At 37.2% G+C, this 22,897-nt stretch overlaps 1 protein-coding gene across 3 annotated transcripts in view; it reads right to left on the bottom strand.

Annotated features, from left to right (window-relative positions):
- Positions 1-22,171, bottom strand: part of LOC131036929 (cation-chloride cotransporter 1) — a 122,729-nt gene extending 100,558 nt beyond the window's left edge. Inside the window, exons 1-3 of one of the 3 annotated variants that reach the window (XM_057968939.2) lie at positions 21,653-22,171; positions 4,659-4,814; positions 4,461-4,539 (exon numbers count right to left, since the gene is read on the bottom strand). In XM_057968939.2, the coding sequence (XP_057824922.2) occupies positions 4,461-4,539; positions 4,659-4,814; positions 21,653-21,810 (393 nt within the window). In that variant the 5' untranslated portion in view covers positions 21,811-22,171. Of the gene's footprint in view, positions 1-4,460; positions 4,540-4,658; positions 4,831-21,652 lie in introns of all 3 variants that reach the window. The other 2 variants (XM_057968940.2, XM_057968941.2) reach the window with 2 other exon arrangements.
- Positions 22,172-22,897: the final 726 nt, after the last annotated feature.

The raw sequence follows: 22,897 nt of genomic DNA, 5'->3' as shown, positions 1-22,897 counted from the left end.
GATCAACTCCAACGCTTCTTTTCAAATAACTCCCCACATGGAGTGGCTTTCCAAGTATGAGAAGATCAATGGTGCAAAGGTCTACCTTGTTGACAATATGTTCCTCAATATTGTCAGTAGTGGTTGAGCCAAGATCCATTACATTGATAGGAGGAGAAAAGGCCTCTTTGGAATTTTGCACATTCTGAGACTGGCACAAAACTTCTTGTTTGTAAGCAAGATGAATGATACAAGGGTGCAAGTCTTTTTAGCAAATGCAGGTGCAAGTCTTTTTAGCAAATGCAGGTGCAAGTATTTTGTAGCATATACGGGTGCAAAATGGTTGGTGGTGCAATGGTGCTTGCTAAGTGTCATGCCCCGCCACAAAAATAGTAATTTATTACAATTAAAATCACCAACATACTAAGGAGCAGCACACCAAGAGAGAACTATTACATGCTGATCGGCAATCCCTTATTAATGTTAAGTTAATACTCTACAAGATGGTCGACAATCCTTATGAATATCAATTATCCTTAACACTCAATATAGCGGGGGTCATTTGGTGATTTTTATTCATGGAGGGCAGCGCTTCATTGCAAATACTACATCTTTTCAAACCTAAAGGGTATAAACCCTTCTCATCGGCGATTTACTTGGAGTGAATGATATTAACAATCATTCATGCTAGGCGATGGTTATTAGTTAGGAAGCAAGCAAACATATTGAAAAGCTGTAGCTGGAAGGAAAGTGCAGCACATGTGAACGGGTGTATCCTTTCAAGAAAAAGAAGGAAAGTGTAGCACATGTGAATGGGTGTATCCTTTCAAGATAAAAGGATATGACCCTCTCCATTATGGAGGGTATATAAGGGAAGGAGGTTTCATCAGAAAAAGGCAAGGAGGAAGAGAGGATCTCTCGTACACTACATATCTGAATCAAAGGAGAAAAAGAATAAAAGACGTGAAGTCTGTATAAAGAGGAAATCGGGATTAAAATATTATCAGCAGCAGAGCAGCAGACTGGTATGCTGTATCATGCTTATGATCATATACTTGTTTGTTTATGTTGTGTTATGTCTGCATATCTATATATATGTAATACAAGTTATTGTATATTCTGTTATAAATGCATATAAAGAAGCATTGTCAATAGGATTGCATTTGATCATAATAATAAATCAGATTTATACTTAATTTTTTATACATTCATAATGCATGAAAGACTATCATATCAATGGCCTAGTCTTTAATAATTTGTTATTGCAACATCTCTAGAGGATGCCATTGAAAAGGCCTTGGGACTAGAAACATCATCTACAAGTAACAAACCCTTAAACAAGCACACAAAAATTTTCCACAAGGAAGATAGATTACACAAAATCTTCTCTTTAAGAGATGAACTTATAAAAAAGAACATATGGTACAAATGCAAGGGACCTTGGGAATGTGGACACATTTGCCATAAAGGTGAACCTGAAAAGAAAAACTTGTGCAACAAATGTAAGGAGAAATGGGAACCAGGGCATAAATGTGAAAAGATCGGTCAAGCTCATAAGATAGAAGCAACCACCAATGAGAGATCAAAGAGAATCCTAGCAAAAAAGCAAGGTATGACAAAGGAAATCTTAAAAGCATACAATCAAAAGAAGAAGGGACAATGAACAGATGGAACTTTATGGAGGAACCAATCTAGTAATCACGACACTCTCATAAATAGGGCAGCTAAAACCTCTTCGTAAAACCACAAGGTTTCGTTGTCAAGAAGGGAATGAATACATTCTAATTAATAAGAAGGATCTAGTAATAGTTGGCATGTGTATGCTCTGTGTTTGCATATAACCATGTGTATGCTTCGTGTTTTTATATGTGTGCTCTGTGTTTGGTTCATACCCGACGTGCTTGTCTACTCTATGAGTGTTTATAATTACCATAGACATATTCATATCATCATAAGATTTATATTTTTAGGTTGATATGGAACATGAGATAACATTGCAATTGAGGTCATAGATATGTGCCATGCTTCTCGCCTTAACGTAAGAGATATCTATGATATTGTGCAAACATTTACATTTTCAAGTGATGAGAAAAGAAGGATGAGAGAAAACTTGTCTTAAGATTACAAACCATGCAAATTTCAATTCATTAGTCGAGATAACCTACAATGAATTAGAGACATTGACATATGCATCAAGATCAAAAAGTTAGCTTAGGGATCCTCCCATTAAATGGACTCGGTTAAAAGTATCATTGCTTGAGGACAAGCAAATTTGGGAGGGAAGGACTGTCATGACCCCGCAATAGAGAGCATCAAAAAATCGTCTTATGGAATAAGAATTCACGATTTTCTTAGAAGGAAAGACAGAGGTGGCTATTTACATCCACATTAGTGCAGCGATTCACATACAAGTCGCAGGATATCTATCAGAAACTATAAGAATGGAGTGCATATTGAAATTATTGTTATTCATCTTTGATGAGGTGCGGTTACCTTAATTATGATTGGTTAGAGGCAAAAGGTATACATTAGTAAGAGGCGCGATGAATAGCCTACTCTACTAGAGATGCCACCCATAGAGGAGGCATGGCTATAGAAGGGACGCATCCCTTCCGTTGTAAGGGTGGAAGTATATAGTTACATGCTATGTTTCAGAACAGGGGGATCATCGAAGGAGAAGAAGGGAACAAGGATGTTTAGTCTGTATCAAGGGAAAATCAGAAAGAATTACCATCAATAATCAAAATAGTAAAACGGGTTTGCTGTATCATACCCATGATCATATATTGGCTTACATTTATGTTATGCTGTGTTTGCATTCTGTTATAAATAATAAGTATATATATTGTTATAAATTCTGGTATGAAGTATATAAGAAGTACTGTCAATGGAATTTTGTATTTGTTGATAATAATAGATCAGAATTATACTTAATTACATTTATGTTAATGCATCAAGATTATTATATTCATGACTCCATCTTAATTCATTTGTTAATGCCTATGAGAGGATAGGTTGGTGTGTGTGGGGAGGGGCAAGTAAATCCTCACAAGTGATGGTGAGCCCAAGATGTGTAGGGACGGAGTCGCCTTGAGGGAGCCTCCTTGTAGATTGGTGTCAGCACCCTATGACAGTAAATCCCCGTCCCTCATTAGTGTTAGGAAAGAAGTTAATATGGATCTAAATATAATAAATATTGAATGTATTATGAATATTAATTCATTCATTAGTTTAGTAATATGAATTTAAACATAATAATGCATGGTAATGTGTGTCAACCTTTGGGAAACAGGCAGCCTCCTAGTAGGGGACATTACATTTTACAACCAAAAAAAACTGAGAGAAAGCTTTCATTTCAAGTCATGTTTGCTACCATTTGAATCGATAGAACCAATGTGATGACGACACATCCACAAAAGCAGATCATTCACTTACACCATTACTACACTCTTTCAGTTACTTGCATCCTAATGTTTTCACAACTCTCTCAGCGCTTTTTCCCTAGTGCCCAAAAGGTACTAATGAAATTGCATGGACCAAACCCATCTTACAATTATAATTCAACATCAAACATTGACATAAATAAAATACCATGTACTTCATGTAGCCTTAATTGTCAATTTGGGTATATGATCTTATCTTCCTCTGGAAACTTCATCAGAGCTGTAAACTAGTAAGAAGAATTTCAGCGGAATTGCCATCAGAGCATTATTTAATATTTTCTTCTCTTGTTATATCATTAAGACATTAGCAACTAGTTCTGTTATCTATAAGCAATACAAATTCTGTAGCTGCAAAAATACTTTTGAAGATACATTAATGAACAATTGCTGTGTAAGGTTTGAATTACATTAATTGTTGGGAGTCAGGACATAGTCAAAAGAACCTCCCAGCTGAACAAAGGCTTGTGTTCAAGGATTCATTGTATCTGATTCTAGATTCTTTGATCTAAGTTCTAGATATTATTTAAAGTTAACACAGTAATGGAATTATGATGTATTTCAGATTCATTGTAATCTGTTATAATCTGCACAAAATGAAAATTACACATACTTTAATGAAATTAGGGTAGACCTAAGCAAACTCAAACTTGAGATTGCTTAATCTTCCTCAAAATTATTTTCTGCCTTACTACATAAACAGGTGACAAACCTATGCAAACACATAAGAGCCTCTTGCGATTAATCATTTAGATAATATTGGGGAACAATCAATACACACTTTTGTGTGCACTCAATTTATGTTGAAGATGATTTGTGGATGAAGAAAATTAAACAACATTTTTCACATTTCATAGTGGTCATCAATCAAATAACCTAAAAATATACTACTTAGACTCAAAGGCCTATAATAGTTAGATTTAACATGATGATGTTGATAAATAAGTTTGCAATAACTTACTCCCACCACATGGAAGGAGATTGGTCCATTGAATTGAGGGCCAGCAGAAAGAATACAACAAAAATTAAAATTTAACTCACCTTTGGATGTCCAAGAGTAATTGAGACATTCTCACCCTCCATGGTATTTGTTCTTGCTGGAGCCTGTTGCCCTGCCATACTGCATAATGCATGCCATTCAACTTTCAATATAGATCTTAGCATTCAAATGCATTTTCTGAGTTCTTTTAAGAGTTCAAAAAATGAATTTCATGAGTACTTATACAATTTTGTCCCTACCTTCTAAGTCCCAGAATGTCAACAAGAGAATCAAAACCAAACAACTCCAGTTTAGAATCCCTCCCAGTACGATCAAAAATTTCCCTAGTTGGAGAAGAAGGCCCTTGATCTCTTCCATTTGTTCCTTCTGACACGCCTGGAATCTTTATTCTCCTGCTATAAATGCTTGCAACTGTATTGTATTAGGGAATGCTTCATAAAAAATCTAGCACTTTAAAAGGCACACAATTAATAACAAAATTTAAGATACAATAAAAGATGTGCCAGAAGATACAGATAGATACAGATACACAGAGTAACAGAGTATTACAAATGCACTAAAAACAACAAAAATCAGGTCTGGAGGATTTTCATTGGCTGGGCTTCAGCTCAATGAGAGATATTATGTTTACCTTTGGCTTTATCTAAAAATAATTAGCTGACTAGCTAAAATGCAATACAGCTTGGTGTCAGAATGAAGTATATTCAAAAAAAATTTGCATAACAATCATGTTTAATTGGTAAAAGAAAGCAGTATATTCATAAACATTTTTACACAGCGGTCATGATTTATAAATGCTTCTCTTTCCCAATATTGCTGCCTGTAACTTAACAAATAACCAGAATTTTGAGCAAAAGAAACCCTGAGATGTTTCTTAGCTATACCCAACTTAGACTCACATTCACTGTTCAATGTTCTAAGATTAATCTGATATCCAGGGTCCACAGGTAAACACAGTAGACAACACTCTAAATAACTGGAACTTAGATGTGTTACAAGCAGAGAAGCCTGTAATAACAACAAATATAGCACAGTGATAGAGATAATTGCACAATTGTAATTAAATGAACCTCAACTAAATGGAGAGCAGAATTCTGTAAGAGTAGACAATAAGAGAGATGAGAAAATACCTGCATGACATAATTATACTGAATTCTTGAAATTGTAGATTCAACAAGAGTAGATTTCATACATTCCAGCTTGGTGAAACACTGTCTCGGTTGAGCATCAAGGTAGACTCTGATGGCAAGGGTTGTGTTGGACTTCTGTGTGCTGCTTTCAGGACCTGCCTCATGTGAGATGCATTCACTCCACAAAAATGTGAACAAGTTGTCTGTGTGAAGACTATTTCTCTGGCTGCACGATGATATCTCTCTACTCAGGAGTGAATATGCACATCCATCTAATAGAATGCTCTAATATACTCTGCCATATAAGATGTATGGGAATCTGAGAAGAATATTAAGAGGATGAAGTGATTTGTATTCCTTGTGTGAAAGTTCGTCCAGGTTTCCCTTGGAATTCAGATAGTTACAAATAAGTTAGTAATGATCAGAAGACGATGTTCAAAGGCAGTTCCATAATGCCATCTTGTTGGGGCCATAATCTTTCAATCATTATTCAAAATCTAGTGCTCCATGTGTTGGAAAGTAGAGAACAAGCTGTATGTCTCCACAGCCCCAGCCAACCCATAAGCTTTGCTACCTTCCAACCCAAATTCCACTTTTAAGGGCCCTATATTTGGTCCACAAAGCTGCCACCCAAATTAGCTGCCTCCCCTTGGGAAGCAAAAGTCCCACCTGTGATAAGTTTGGAGAGTGAAATGATATAGATTTTCTGATTTGTGAAGCACATAGCAACTACTTATGACAAAAGTAATTCTCTTTAAGAGAACCTGGAGGGACCAGAAAGGATGCTGTTAATTATTTTGAAAATATCCTTAACCTTCCAAGGCTGAAACAAGGAGGGAAAAAATTCAGATTCCTCAAATCTATCGTCCATCATATGAGAAGAACAAAACAAGGGACTAGTGGCTTCCATCACCAAACACAAGGTAAGGGATGCAATATTCAGTATGCAAAAGACAAATCTCCATAAGCAGATGGTTCGCCCCCAAGTTTCTTTCAATTATTGTGGGGAAGTATCAAAAGGGAAATCATTAAGGCAGCTAATAAAACAGGCACAAGATTTTGAAATATTTAGCCGGACCTTCTTTAAAGAAGAAATGTAAATTCCTTGTAGATTTCCATTAATTAGACCAAGTCTGCCTTTGAGAGAAAATGTTTTGATGAGGATATGTGTCTTTTACATATGCATGCAGCTCTGTTGAACCTGTACTGGTTTGAGTGTTCCTCTGGTGTATCTGAGACCAGCATTCTTGAACCTCGTATTCAACCTCAGTAGGATACCAGGTTTGTGGATTATGCTGCAGGAGATTAGAATCGCTTTTCTTCGGAAAGAGGATAGCCTCATTTGGGTGGGCAATTCCTTTGGAATTTATTCAGTTAAATCTGGCTAAGCGAGTAGCCAGATACTCGTTTGTCCCTCCCTGGGCACACATTTCCCCGTATCCGAAACAGATATGTATCCAATACGGCCCGGATACACATTGGATAATGTACCCATGCATGCCCAAAAAATCTTGATATTCCAACCATGCCAAAGGCGGATACTATGTGATGTGATTTTTCAAAATTTGACATAAATCTTCCTAAATTTAATTTTTAAAAACTTCATTCATGCACATTTTCTAAAAAAATTGGTATAAACAAAACCTACAGCAAATGAGAAAGACAAATGAAATGTTTCTCTATTTCAGCGACCCATTTTTTTATGTTATCTTCCGATGCAACTCTACTATTTTTGCATATTGTAAATTGTTAAATCAACTTATAATTATTTATGTAGCAATTATGTGTCTATATTGCTTTTGAAGTAATGAAAATATCCTCTAATAACTTAATAGTCTTAATAAATTGTGTTAAATATATGTGTATGTGTTTTTTATAAATGGTGTATCCATATTGGGGATCTTAAAAAATGGCTGTATCCGTATCCAATACCGTTTCAGTATTGTATCCGTATCTGTGTCCGTATCTGTGTCCGTGCAACTTTGCTATTCTCTGTTAATCCAAACTTCCGCAGAGTGGCCAATTGATCTTATTTGGAGTAGATAAGCACCTCAAAATGTTGTACATTTGCGTGGTTAGCGGGAAGCAATAAAAAAGCTACTTTTGATAGCCTCCAGAAACATGGATTCCTTGGTCCATCTAGATACATTTTGGCCAAAAAGACAAGGAAAAGGTGTCACTTATTTTGCGCTGTGAATTCACCTAGAGCATGAGCAACATGGACATTGCATGGGTTCTCTCTCCCAGGTTTCAAAGCGCCTATGCATGTGGTTCCCTCCCCCAGGTTTAAAAGCGCCTATGCATGTGGCCAAAGGCATTCATGCGATTAAGATCACTATGGCTGATCATTTAGTGTTGCTCTGTTCAAGAGCTTTGGATTGACAGACACTAGCATATCTTTCGTGACACCTTTTCATCCTGTGAAAGTTGCTTGAACATGATAAACACAGTTATAGTTTGCTTCTCCAAACCATCTCTGGTGAAAGCAAAGGGTCCTTTCTCTGTTAAGGAGCAGCTCATTCTGGAAATTCTGTAGTTCCCTCTACCTTCGTCCAGCCACACAGGAAGGAGCATAAAAGCAAGGACAAAGATTTTAAATGGCAGCCTCCCTAAGTTTGTTTCTTCTAACAGACTTTTGACAGAGCCTCAAAAGGAATCCAGACCAAGTAAGAGCTCGTGTGGTTATTAAATATTAAATCCAACTCCAGCTTCTTTTCTTGGGGAGGCTCTTTTTTACTTGGCATCAAATCCAAAAGTGGGGGAGAGGCTATTACTCTCTTGGAAGGCTTGAAAATGCAACCTCCATCACATGTTCTTGTTTGGAGGTTGCAGGGCACATCTTATTAGTTATCTGGGGCAAAGTTTGAAAACTCAAACTCTGACTCAACTCGACAGCCCAAAACTTTGACTCAGACTTGGGACTCGGCACAGACTCGGCATTAAAAAAACTCATGATTACAAAAAAAAAAAGAAATCAATGCATTTAGTGTTGAAAATTAGCTAATTCGGATAAAGGCAATTTCCAATTGTATTTGTCTAAAATGTTGTACGATTTATTATTGGGGCTGGGCCCAAATCAATTATAATAAATAAAGGCAATAACTTCATTATGAGGCAGGACCTATTGAGCGGTCTAATAATATTATTGTAAAATGTAAAACATATAAGCAAGCCGACTTGCTAAGTTGACACCTCAAGTCAAGTATATAATAAAGTCAATTGTATGGCATTAAATACAATCATATCATGTGAATCACATCTCTCAAGTCAGTGAATTTGTAATGAGCCTCAAGTCAGCGAAATTGTTACCTTAAGCATATTCATCTTCTGGCAGGTCTGATATACATGTTGCTAGGTCTGCAATAGTCACCTTAAGTCTGAGACAGACTTCTGGAAGGCCAGCGAATCATCCCTATGCAAGCGAATTACTTCTAAATATTGGTGTATCACATCTCCAAGACAGCAAAGCAGATTTGATACATTTCGGTCTCCACATAGATCAAGTGAATTTGGTTGAAGACTGTTTTGGCAGCAAACTGATCTTATATTGGAGATAAGTTTCATGTCTTGTAATTGCCTTCATATTTGACATAATACAATTGGATTTTTGAGGCTGGGTTTTTCACCTCCAAGAGGGAGGTTTTCCCAGGGTATTGATGTGTTGTGTTTATGTTGCATTGTGTTTTTCATTGCATTTTTCAGTTTACATTGAATTCTGTTATATCTGATTGATAAAATTAACATGGTATCAGAGCTTTAGGTTCATTATAAAGTAATCAGATTATCAGTTATCCTTCACTTTCAGTTTGCTGTTTTAGTTTTTGTTGTGACGTATTCACACATCGCCCCATTGCAAATGGGGACCCCTGCTTTTTTGCTTTCTAGGGTTTGCTTTCTAGGTGTTTAGGGTTTGTCTGTTAGCCTTTAACTTTTGAGCGTCGCCAGCGGGATCACCTGGATAGCAGGTTCTGCTTGAGTTAGGTCAAGTTGGTGAGTGATGAAGCCTGGAAAATCCTGTTCCTGCAATTGAAAAGAGAGTAATATGAACAAGCTTTCTCTGAAAGTACGTAAGGCCCCTTGAAGAAACAGCATATACAACAACCACTGGTGCTTATCCACACGTAGAGATCCTACAACGAAGAACCTTGAAGTCATCCCGATTGATCCTTTTCGCGACATCTTCAGCATTCGGAGGCTTTATTCAAGAGAGGGTAAGATACCTCTGGGTATTTTATTCTGTGTTTGGTTGTGTACAAAATACACCATCAACAGAATTGGCACTAGAAGGAGGGCTGATCATTGTCAAGCCGCGATCAGTGGAACTTATCAGGTCATATTTAGAGAATTATCCAGAACTTTTTACCCTCCTCTACGCTCAACAAAATTTAAGTAGAAGACAGGTGAGCGAATGCGAACTCTTGAATCCAAGGAAGATCAGTGGAAAGCCATCTTCAACACTCGATGGAAGTGATACAAAGAAGGAAGGTGATCGCTGGGTCGTCAATTGGACTTGTGAAAATAAGGAAGCAAGCTGGAACCAGTTGAACGTTCAAGTTGAATCTGAGATATTCAAGATCTCTCTTATTCCAAAAAATCCAAAAAAAGTGAAAAATAGAAAATCCAAAACAAAAAGTGAAAAATAGAAAATTCAAAAAAATCAAAAAATCAAAAAAGATTTCTCAATGGAGCAACAACAGTTTCACAAGGAGCAACAAGTTGATTTTCCTCAACTTTGGTGGAGATTAGATACACAGCTTTATCCACGCAGATTGTCCGAGTTTGCAAGACCAGGGCAGTGTCGAGTCCATGAGACAGAGGAACATGATGAAATTCATTGCTTGAAGTACTTATCAAGGATGGAATCGGGAGCACAGGGAAAAATCTTCTTTTGGGATGTCCCCAGGCCAGAAACAGAAGAAAACAATTTCAGTGTCCCAGAAACCAAGGATCCTCTTCTAAGCTTCTTGTGGATGATCGAGAATCAGCTCACTTTGAATGGTGAAATGTGTTTAGAAAACATACTGCTACCATTGTGATGTAGAATTCACAATTCACCTCACTCTGAATTTACTTGCTCAGTATGTGAAATGGCTATCAATCAAGTCGGAAACAAGTTTGGAATGCCAACTTTGTCCGAGGAAGAATGTATTATTAACAGATCTTGGGGTGCACATCTCGCAGCTGAATTCAGGAGAACCTATGAACAGGACATTGCTCCAGCATCTAAATGTGAGAAGGATCAGTTGTACGTTGACGATACAAATACACCTGATGATCAATGTATTACAGTGGATAGCCCGCCATGCCTTGCACTTGAAAAGGAATATCATGAAACAAAAGTTGAAGAATCAGTTGAAGATACTCCAGCAGTAATAAAGGAAGATCCAGGAGTTGAACAAGCAATTAAAGGAGAAGATGACTCATTCCTTGAGGAATTCTCGTTTATGCTACAAAAGGAGATCCTTGAGATTGAATTGCAGGAGGTTTCAAATGGCCTCATTGAAGAGGACAATCAAGTTGACATATTGAATGAAGAATTACAAATCATCATAAGTGAGCCCAGATACAAAGAACAATTCGAAGGGGCGCTTAAAGATTTCATCACTCTCATAATATTTGAAGGGGTGTTGAAGGATCTTATAGAATAAGTACAAATGGAATCACTGCCAAAAAATTTTCAAGATAGGCAAGTTGTTGTGAGTGATATGATCCATCATCAACTCCGACCTCCCGAGACTATGCTTGAAGACGAGACATCACCTGAGATTATCTTTGATCGACTAGAGGAAATGTTTGAGGCTCAATCCATCAGGGAGTGCTTGGTTTTTGAAGATATGCTTACAATGTTTCATGAAGATGCCTGGTTTATGCAAGATGTCTCAGTGAAAACAGAGAATGTTGAGCTATTCAAAGGGGCGTTGAGCTTGTTTCAAGAGGAACTTCCAAATCAAGATCAACATACTACAAATGCTTGTGGAATGATTCATCACCAATGGCGACCTCCTGAAGCAGCTGGTGACCTCGTTTCCGACAATGCAGTGCCATTTGAGCCTGAAATATGCCAAGTTGTCTCTTTCCTTAATCCTAGCCTTGAAAGTTATTATGATTTTGATTATGGGGATTTTGGGAAAACAACTTGCATCTGGATTGATCATGGCCCTAATGAATTACCCCAGTTGATCATTTTGAGTGAAAATTTGCCTGAGTATGAGATATGCATGGTGAGAGTTTGCCTTTCTGTATTTAAGGATGAATTTGCCCAATTGAGAACCATCACGTTTGCCATGCTCTTGTTGCACAACCTGAGAAATCATGTGAAGTCATGTATATATTTTGCTTCTTTGAGTCATGTTGAGTCTAGGAGTCTTGTATATAGGTTTAGAGTAGGTTTTCTTTTCGTGTCTTTAGATTAGAGGTCTTTTGAGTCTTGTTCTTAATTTGCCTTGAGTCATTTGACTCATGATTTGGGTGGCTCAGGTAGTTTAATTGTTTGCTTTCTTTAGATAGTTTGCTTTTGGTGTGCGCTTTAGCTTAGTTTGCCTTGGGTCTGTCCGTCGATCGTTTGCTTTAGTTTAGGTGTCTTGAGTGGGAGCCTCCATCTTGTGAGAAAGGCGTCTGTGTTGTTTCTCACACACTGGCAATATCCTGGATCTTATGTTAGACTCATTTCTTAGATATCTATTCATGAAGTGATCAGAATCCGAGGTTGTTCCTCTCCAGCTTTATCATCTGATCAGGACCTGTATTTGACTTGGAAGGGAATCATTTTCTGTATCTTGATGCCGACATCTGTTGATTACTATATCTTCACACATTAATAGACTCCGAGTCATTATGGTTTTCAGGCAAAGCTGTGATTGGTGAAAAATCTAAAATTTGACTTCAGTGCCACCGCAATCCTCAAACCCTAGTAAGCTTCACTGCTTACAAGCCAAAGGAATTGACGGAAAGAAAAAGTGAGAAAATGAAAGAAAAAAAATCAAGAAGGAAAAAATGAGCTAAAAAGGAAATATCAAAATTGGCTAACGGGAATATACGGATAACTCCATCAGGGCTATAGACGCCTGGCTGGCAATGGAGCAATGTTCGTGAGCTTGCGGCGATAACCTCGTCGGGACTATGGACGTCTCACTGGCAGCGAGGCTCTATCCAGGATGCTTTTGAAGTTCAGATAAACTACGTAGCTAATCACAGGGGAACCCGAAGATCATAATTGTCTTGTCGAGAGGAATGAATACACTTGCACACACCTGGGTAATCAAAGAATAAGTGTCTAGATGTGGTTTGAGATTTTCCTTCCACTTTGAGTACATTTTCTAATCTCTTGATGAGCTAGGTTGAATTTTCCGGAGGTTCTAAGTGTCGATTGAGTCTTTATCTCTGAAATGTTCCGGAACATTTATTCAAGGTGGCGCTAGATGTTGTGACATATTCACACATCGCCCCATTGCAAATGGGGACCCCTTCTTTTTTGCTTTCTAGGGTTTGCTTTCTAGGTGTTTAGGGTTTGTCTGTTAGCCTTTAACTTTTGAGTGTCGCTAGGGGGATCGCCTGGATAGCAGGTTCTGCTTGAGTTAGGTCAAGTTGGTGAGTGATGAAGTCTGGAAAATCCTGTTCCTGCAATTGAAAAGAGAGTAATATGAACAAGCTTTCTCTGAAAGTACGTAAGGCCCCTTGAAGAAACAACATATACAACAACCACTGGTGCTTATCCACGCGTAGAGATCCTACAACGAAGAACCTTGAAGTCATCCCAATTGATCCTTTTCACGACATCTTCAGCATTCGAAGGCTTTATTCAAGAGAGGGTAAGATACCTCTGGGTATTTTATTCTGTGTTTGGTTGTGTACAAAATACACATCAACAGAATTTTACAGGACTAAAGGTAGAGGACAGACTTGATGGTGCTCTCAACTTTACTTCTTGGAAAGTTCGTGTTCTTCTTGCCCTCGAAGAGATTGAGCTGTTACAGTTTGTGGAAGACAAGGATCTGCCTGAACCCTCAGATCCAGAAGAGTTAAAGCAGTTCAAGAAGAATGCTCTTAAGGCAAAGAAGTTCCTAATTGATTCTATAAAGGATCATCTTGTTCCAGTCATCTCCAAGTTACCTTCAGCCAAGGAGATGTTCAAACACCTAGAAGGTATGTACGAAATCAACAACATCAGCCGAGCACTTACTCTAAGACAGCAACTTCTTCAAATCAAGATGAGCAAAGGAGATTCAGTCATGTCCTTCTTCATGAAAATTTCAGAATTGAAGGACCAACTCAGCTCCATTGGAAATGAAGTTGGGGACAAGGATATTGTCATGATTGCATTAAATGGTCTCCCTGATTCTTGGGATCCACTCATTCAAAGCATAAGCGGAAGAGCTGAATTTCCCTTGTTTGATCGCCTCCGGTCTGATTGCATTCAAGAGGAATCACGCCTAGCTACAAGAGGAATGCTCAAGGGCACTCATGGAGGTGACCATCATGTGCTTGCATCTCAACATGTCAAAAGAAAGGGTGGTCATTGGAAGAAGAACAGCTTCAAAAGAGATAGAGACTATAGACCTCCTGCTGCTCATGATTCAAAGAAGAAGTCAAGGGATCTTTCACGTATCCGTTGCTTCAGATGTGATAAGTTTGGACACTATGCTAAAGAATGTCAAAATCTGCCCAAGCAAGGAGAAGCAAACCTGAATGAAGTTACAGATTCAAAAGATAATGAAGGCTTCCTCTTCATTTCTGCCTTATCCAACAATGTGCCAACCGATAGCAACACTTGGTTGATAGACAGTGGTGCATCCAGGCATATCATGGGATACTGGGAGCACCTCTCAGACTTAATGGAGAAAGAGTCCAACCTCCATGTGGTAATTGGTGATGATGCTCGGTATTCGGTAAGAGGTTTTGGCAATACATCTTTAAATCTAGAATCTGGTATCTCTTTGCATCTTAGTGATATTTTATTTGTTCTTGAAATTAAAAGAAATTTAATCTCTATTTCTGCCCTAGAAGATAAAGGTTATCAAGTAGCATTTTCTGAGGGTAAAGTACTTGCATGGCCTAAGAAATCTAGTTTTAAATCTGCTCGTGTTATTGGAAATAGATATGATAGTTTGTATAAGTTTTCAACTAATCTTGTTCGAGCACTCATTCATGAAGCTCCCGAATCTAGCGAGCTATGGCATAGAAGCCTTGGCCACCTTCACTTTCAGGCACTTCCCTCATTTGAAAAGATGGTTAATGGTATGCCTAAACTTAGTCATTTTCAGGATGATACATGCAAAGGTTGTGCATTAGGTAAGAACAATAAAAGTCCATTTCATAAAAGTGAAAGTAGAGCTAAAGAAAAATTAGCACTTGTTCATTCTGATTTAAGTGGACCCATGTATGTTCCTTCACCTAGCGGATTTCTATACTATGTTACATTTATAGATGATTTTTCTAGAAAGACTTGGATTTACTTTCTAAAATCTAAAGAATTTGATGAAGTGCTAAGTAGGTTTAAAGAATTTAAAGCCCTAGCTGAAAACATGTATGGTAAAAAGATTAAAGTGCTAAGATCTGACAATGGAGGTGAATGCACCTCAAATAGTTTCAATGACTTTTGTGTAGAGACAGGAATTAAGAGGGAGTTCTGCATTCCCTACAATCCTCAGCAAAATGGTGTGGTTGAACGAAAGAATAGAACCATTGTTGAAGCAGCTAAAGCAATGATTCATGATCAGGATCTGCAGACTTTCTTATGGGCCGAAGCATCCAAGACTGCAGTGTACATTCAGAACAGATGCCTTCACCGTGTCCTGAAGAACATGACTCTCGAAGAAGCCTCCACTGGAGTCAAACCGGATATCAGCCACCTAAGGATTTTTGGAAGTCTTGTCTATGTTCATGTGCCAAAGGAAAAGAGAACTAAGCTAGAGCCATCCGGGAAGAAAGGTATCCTTGTTGGATACAGTGAATCCTCCAAAGCATTTTGTATCTACATTCCAAGACAAAGGTATATTGAGGTAAGTAGGGATGTTACTTTTGAAGAAAATATTGCTTTCAAGAAATCTAAAGGTTCCCTTATTGATAATGATAAAAAAAATGGATATTGATGCTAGCCCTGAGATTCAGAGGGAGTCTACTGAGCCTCCCGAACCTATTGAGCATGGTGATCCTTCTGAGCCTCTAGATCCAACTGATGGACCTAGAGATATTGCAGTGAGCAAGAAAAGACCACTTTGGGTTAGAAGCACAATTCAAGAAGGAGAAAAGTTTGCAACTCCTAGTGGCACTTTCAGAGAAAGTAGGAGACCTCGGAAGTTCTCCAACTATGTTGCAATGATGTGCAACATCATTGAGTCTGAACCATCCAGTACAGAAGAAGCTATGGGTCAGCATGCATGGAAGCTAGCTATGGATGAAGAATACCAATCCATCATCAAGAATGATGTCTAGGATATTGTGCCTAGACCTAAAGGTAAGTTTGTTGTTTCTTCTAAATGGTTATTTAAAATTAAACATGCTGTTGATGGTAGTATTGAGAAATATAAAGCTAGGTTTGTAGCTCGTGGTTTTCTCAAAAGGAAGGCATAGATTATGAAGAAACATTTGCTCCCGTTGCTAGATATACTTCCATTAGAACTATCATAGCTATTGTTGCAGCTAAAGGTTGGAAGTTACATTAGATGGATGTAAAGACTGCTTTCCTTAATGGTGTCATTAAGGAAGAAGTCTATATTGAGCAACCAGAAGGATATGAGATTCATAATAGAGAATCTCATGTATGCAGATTGAAGAAATCTCTCTACGGCCTCAAGCAAGCTCCTCGAGCTTGGTATGAAAGAATTGATAAGTATTTGGTTAGTTTAAGATTTTGTAAGAATGATGTTGATCCTAACCTCTACTTTAAAGCATTTAATGGTGAAATGTTAATTCTGGTTTTATATGTGGATGATTTATTTCCAACCAGTGAAGATAGTCTCATCATTAGATGTAAGAAAGAATTAGCCACTGAATTTGAAATGAAAGACCTAGGCCTAATGCATTACTTTCTAGGATTAGAAGTATGACAAGATCTAATGAAATTATGCTTAGTCAAGGAAAATATACCATTGATATATTGAAAAGATTTGGTATGATAGATTGTAAACCTATGTCTACTCCTATGGAAACTAACTTGAATAAATTGAGTGTTTCTGCAGCTAACTCTGATTTTACAAATCCATCGGAGTACAGGCAGTTGATTGGATCCTTGATGTATCTAGTTAACACTAGATCGGATATTTGCTATGCAGTAAATGCACTCAACCAATTCATGAACCAACCAAGCATGTTCACCTAATTGCAGCCAAGCATATCCTGAGATATTTGTGTGGAACAGTTGGCTACGAGCTGAAGTATCCAATCAATACTGTGATCAATTTGGGAGGCTACTCTGATTCTGATTGGGCAGGAAGTGTTACTGACAGGAAGAGCACTTCAAGAATTTGTTTCAATTTGGGTTCCACCATGATCTCCTGGGCTAGCAGGAAACAGTCCTCAGTTGCATTGAGTACTGCAGAAGCTAAATATATCGCATCAAGTGTGGCAACAAGAGAAGCAGTTTGACTTTGCAAGCTTCTTGCTGGGTTGTTAGGACAACCTTGGAAATCCACAGTTATTTATTGTGATAATCAAAGTTGTATTAAGATGTCTAATAATCATGTGTTTCATGACAGGTCAAAACATGTGGAAACTCATTATCACTATGTTCGTGATATGGCACAAAGAGGTGCCATCCAGCTGAAATACATCAGCACTGATGAACAGGTTGCAGATATTCTCACCAAGCCTCTAGCTCAAGTGAAGTTTGAATACTTCAAAGAGAAGCTTGGAATTATGGAGAACACGGCCTTGATTGAGAGGGAGTCTCGATCTCAGTGATGCAATTAAGTTGCATCTTCCACCCTCTGCAGGCAATGCAAGGTGGAGTCACCCTCTGCGGGCAATGCAAGGTGACAATGTATCCTTCTCTGGGAGAAGGCTGAGGTGTAAAACCTCTTCCACCCTCTGCAGGCAATAAGGTGGATCCATCCTCTGCGGGCAATGCAAGATGGATATCATGAAAGAAGTTCATGATGTATATTTGTATATGTTTTCTTACAGGTGTGCACAATGATGTTTTGATTCCATCCTCTGCGGGCAATGCAAGATGAAAAGTCATGAAAGGTTCATGACAAGCTGTGGCTACTTATTACTATCCTCTCTAGCTAAGAGGGAGTGTTAAAAATTAGCTGGTTCGGGTAAAGGCAATTTCCAATTGTATTTGTCTAAAATGCTGTACGATTTATTAATGGGGCTGGGCCCAAATCAATTATAATAAATAAAGGCAATAACTTCATTATGAGGCAGGACCTATTGAGCAGTCTAATAATATTATTGTAAAATGTAAAACATATAAGCAAGCCGGCTTGCTAACTTGACACCTCAAGTCAAGTATATAATCAAGTCAATTGTATGGCATTAGATACAATCATATCATGTGAATCACATCTCTCAAGTCAGCGAATTTGTAATGAGCCTCAAGTCAGCGAAATTGTTACCTTAAGCATATTCATCTTCTTGAAGGTTAGCGCACATCCTTCTCCATTGGCAGGTCTGATATGCATGTTGCTAGGTCTGCAATAGTCACCTTAAGTCTGAGACAGACTTCTGGAAGGCCAGCGAATCATCCCTATGCAAGCGAATTCCTTCTACATATTGGTGTATCACATCTCCAAGCCAGCAAAGCAGATTTGATACATTTTGGTCTCCACATAGATCAAGCAAATTTGGTTGAAGACTCTGTTTTGGCAGCAAACTGATCTTATATTGGAGATAAGTTTCATGTCTTGTAATTGCCTTCATATTTGACATAATACAACTGGATTTTTGAGGCTGTGTTTTTCACCTCCAAGAGGGAGGTTTTCCCAGGGTATTGCTGTGTTGTGTTTATGTTGCATTGTGTTTTTCATTGCATTTTTCAGTTTACATTGAATTCTGTTATATCTGATTGATAAAATTAACATTTAGAGCACACAAAAGTCTAATTTGACTATCAATTTGTCACAATTCAAACATTAAACCTGTCATATGACCCTCAAACTCTCAAAATTTAAAATTTCAATCGCTGTTTCTGTTATGTTCAGGTGCCAAAAGAATCCAGGCTCAGGACCCAGGAGTCCAAGCCTAAGGCTTGGGAATCTGGAGCAGGACTTGATTGAGTACTTGGCCAAACTCAACTCGGGAGTCTTCGTCAACTCACCTCGCCGCCCTAAGGACTTGTGAATTGGGCGAGTCCTACCACGTACTTGGTGAGTCTTAAAACTATGATCTGGGGTATGTCTCGAACAATTGTTTTGAGTTCGAAAACCAGAATATCTTGGAGGTGGCTCATATAAAAGCTAGAAGCTTTAATTTAGGCACTGCTATAGAGAGAGAAATCATGTGGCTAACCTTCTTGCTTGTGAGGGTATTGACCAGAACCTTTTCTCATAAAAAATTGGAGATTTGCCAGAGGATTGGCACTCTTTGCAGCTTTTAAAGGAGGATTTCTCCCCAATTGTTCCTACTGTTGAGCCAAACATTAGCACTCCCACTAAGCATTAACTGATGGCATGTGTGTATTGATCTGTCAATTCACATGTTCATATTTTGTGGCATTCTCAGCATTGTCTTCTTGAATGCTTTGTTTTGGAGATCCTTTCTTCTGTAGGAGTGAACTCCTATAGAAAGCTCCTCTTATCAATTAAAAGAAAAATTATGGCACTGCAGAAAATTAAATACCCAACCATTGATACGAAATTCTACTCAATCCCCCTAATTTGAAATAGCCTTTTAAAACAAACATAGATAAAAGGTAAAATTAAACAGTAATTTTATTGAGAAAAAAAACTAAGACGTGACCTTAAGCTGATATACAAGAAAAGGTGAAACACATATAGTCATAAACTTTCCAAAGAAGCCTTATTTGATGACTGCAAATTCTTTGCAAAAGTTCCTATTAATAAATTAGTTGACATCCACAGGTCATCAAAATTGCCTCCTCCTGCCTCTGGTCCATATCCTTTACAAGAGTTTCCCTCTACAGCCTAACAAGAGTGGTTTAGCCTTTTAGTCATCTGTCTCACAATCCAAAAACCCTGATATCCACAATCAAATGTGTCCATTTTAAGGTGACTGTATGGAGATATAATCTAGGAACTCTCTCTATGGATAGCAAGCCAATTTAGTAAATTCTGATAAAATCGTAGAAATACATCTCTTTAACTTGGAATAAAAGAGGCTAAGTATTGACATGGAAAGAAAGCGAAGCCAGATATGGTACCAGTATAAGTTCAATAACAGGCTCTTATACTAAAATAGGCCTAGATAACAGCCTTCATCCAAACAATAAACAACAAAGCTACATCCCTAATCTATAACATCTTGTGTTCATTCCAACTTTAGCCTTAGTTACTTTTTCAGCTTCTAGCCTTCTAGTGCTATTTTCTATCCGACTACTGTTCCTTTATAACTAGCCATACTTTTGGATCCCATTGACCTACTTCGCTTAATCGCAGACATAAATGAAAATTTTGCCTTCCTCTATATAAAAAATGCAAAATGGATGATAATGTCCGATAACCTTGTACTTGACCAATATGTTGTAAAGCTCATTGAACAAGTAAAATCATACTACCATATGGAATTCCAAAAAAGTTGAATGAGTTCAGCAAATGTGCCAGTAAAAGTCAAATTTGTGGGAAAAAATTGCTACTTAATTTTCCCCTGCCGCTGATGAATATCCCCTGCTAGAGAAAATAAGCTATGGAATCAAAAAATTTAATAAGAAGAGGTCAGGATTTAGGCTCTCAGCCACACAGAATCAGAAAATCATACCATTTAGAGTCAAAAATGTACATTATATAGTCAGGTTATGAAGATGTGATCCAGGGTCAAAACTCTCTGCTTACAATCAGGTTTCCTCTATTTAGTTTTAGATACCTCATTCAAGTTTTAATTAGCACTAGAGATCAATTTAATAACTTGATGTACTTTTGAGTACCACTGAACTACCTTGATACATTTTGTATGCAACTACAAAAAATATTGGTTGAAAGTGCCAACAAATTTTGAATGTTTCTTTCTTCTGTCAGGTATGAATGACCAACCTTATTTAGCTAAGCTACCAAGGTCTGAGGGAAAAAATTTCAAATAAACCTGCTGGGGTTCGCTCCCCGCCTCATCTCTTTCTAATAGGTCAGGCTTTATAACTTGGCTAGAATAAATATTTGCAGTTTAGGATCATGTTGCTAAGATTGTTCTGATAAAGTCATGCTACAATGTACATCAACACAACATACATGATTTTATAATTGCATTTGACAAATCTGTCATTAAACAAAAATGTCATAAAATGATGTCCTTAATGTTTCATCTATGCATAACATCAAAGCACACAACATGTCAATCTACACTTCGAATTCAAAGAAATGAACTGAGAAATTTACAGCGGAATATAAGTTGCTCATGTTTTCGTAAACACGGAAGTAATGAAGAATCGACAACTAAAACAATCAGAGATCTGACGTACTTTTAAATTAAATAAACAATTCTGCAAAAAGAATTGAAAAAAACAAATAAGATGGGACTGCTGAGATAATCAGGATAAAAAAATGTTTCAAGAAACCCAACCACGCTCAGCCTGGCAAATTTGAAGACTTAAAGGAGACAACTGGCGATACTTGTAAAATGCAAATCCACGAAATATCAGCAGAGATGTTAATTCAATGCCTATATTCTCTAAGGGCAAAAGCTCATACGTCAGCTAGCCTTTTACTAGAAGAGACCCCACGTATAAACCATCTTGAAACATTAGCATAATTTTTTAATTTCTTCAGATAGTAAAAATTATGCAAAGTTGCCGCACAAAGAACTAAATCTTACAAGACGTTACTCTACGGTTGGAATGCAGAGAAATGCAATAAAATGACTAGAATTTCCGGAAATATTTGCGAGGACGCAAAATTCAGGCAAAGAAACATCGAAAACAAACAGAGATCTGACATCTTTTCATTCATAAAACTATAATTTTCCAAAACGAACCCCAAAAAAAGAAAACAACTTACTTATTATTATCCTCAGATTTATTTGCAGTTGCAGATCCCGGCGGAAGAGAAGATAATTCAACTACAGGCCTGTCATGAGCTGATACAGGCCGATAGCGCCTTCCACCTCCTGAACCGTACTGCTCACTCCCTATCTCCTCTACTTCACCATTCTCCATGATTTTATCCTCAAAATAATTCCCAATATGAAGGCGATTTTGTAAGAAAAAACCCTATCGGATCATACAGGACTCGATAATAGTTTTAGATTAAATCGCACAGTTTATTTGAGCGTAAATTAAATATCCGTTTTCTTAATTTTTTATACCCCTCAGATCCTGCGTATCGAACCCGAGACCTCTGTCGAACGAAAATAGATCCACATCTGAAGATCATACAAAAGGGAATATGTACGTGGGAGAAAGGAACGTCCTCTTTTTAAATTTTTTCCTGTTGAATTTTATGGGCATGAAAACATTTTTCAAAGGAGATTATCCTCAATCGCGGTTCGACATGGTCTCTTTCTGTGGGATTTTAAAGTTAATGGAGATTTACATTGACAGTTTTTACTCATAAATTAATCACAATTTTTTTTAATTTCTACATTCAATTAGTCTAGGTTTACATTTGACAGTTTTTACTCATAAATTAATCACCTTTTTTTTTGTTATTTCCACATTCTATTAAACTACGCGTTCTCCGTCTTGTGAGAAGCGAAAATCTATTTTTTAATTATTATTCCCTTTTTCTATAGGTGACTTTTTATAATAAGTTACAATTTAATTTCATTCTTGAGTTCTTATTTTGTTGGTTAAAAAGAGTACTTGAGCAATGAAAAAAATTGAAAGAGAAGTGGGATGGGTGAAAATTAAATCATTTTTTATTTATTATTCCTTTTTTCTATAAGTGATTTTTTTAATAAGTTACAATTTAATTTTGTTCTTGGGATCTTCCTATTTAAAAAAGACTAGAGTATTTGAGTAATGAAAAAAATTGAAAGAGAAGTGAGATAGGTGAAAATTAAAATTAGATTGTAAATGGATAATAAATTAAGAAGGTTTAATATTAGGAGAAGTTTTGTAATTAAGTGTGTTTAGTCAAAATTTGATGAATCACTTGTTTTAAGATATATTTGAAAGTTGAGATGTAATTTTGTGTTCTCAAACAATTATTTTCAGAAAACTAGTATCTTAATGCTTTACTCTAACATAGTTTTTCAAGTTGCTTTTTTTGCAATCACAACTTCCAAATTTGACCAAGTGAAAT

This window comes from Cryptomeria japonica, chromosome 11, assembly GCF_030272615.1.
Source record: "Cryptomeria japonica chromosome 11, Sugi_1.0, whole genome shotgun sequence".
Classification (NCBI taxonomy): Eukaryota; Viridiplantae; Streptophyta; class Pinopsida; order Cupressales; family Cupressaceae; genus Cryptomeria; species Cryptomeria japonica.
This window is presented reverse-complemented; position numbering and strand designations above follow the sequence as displayed.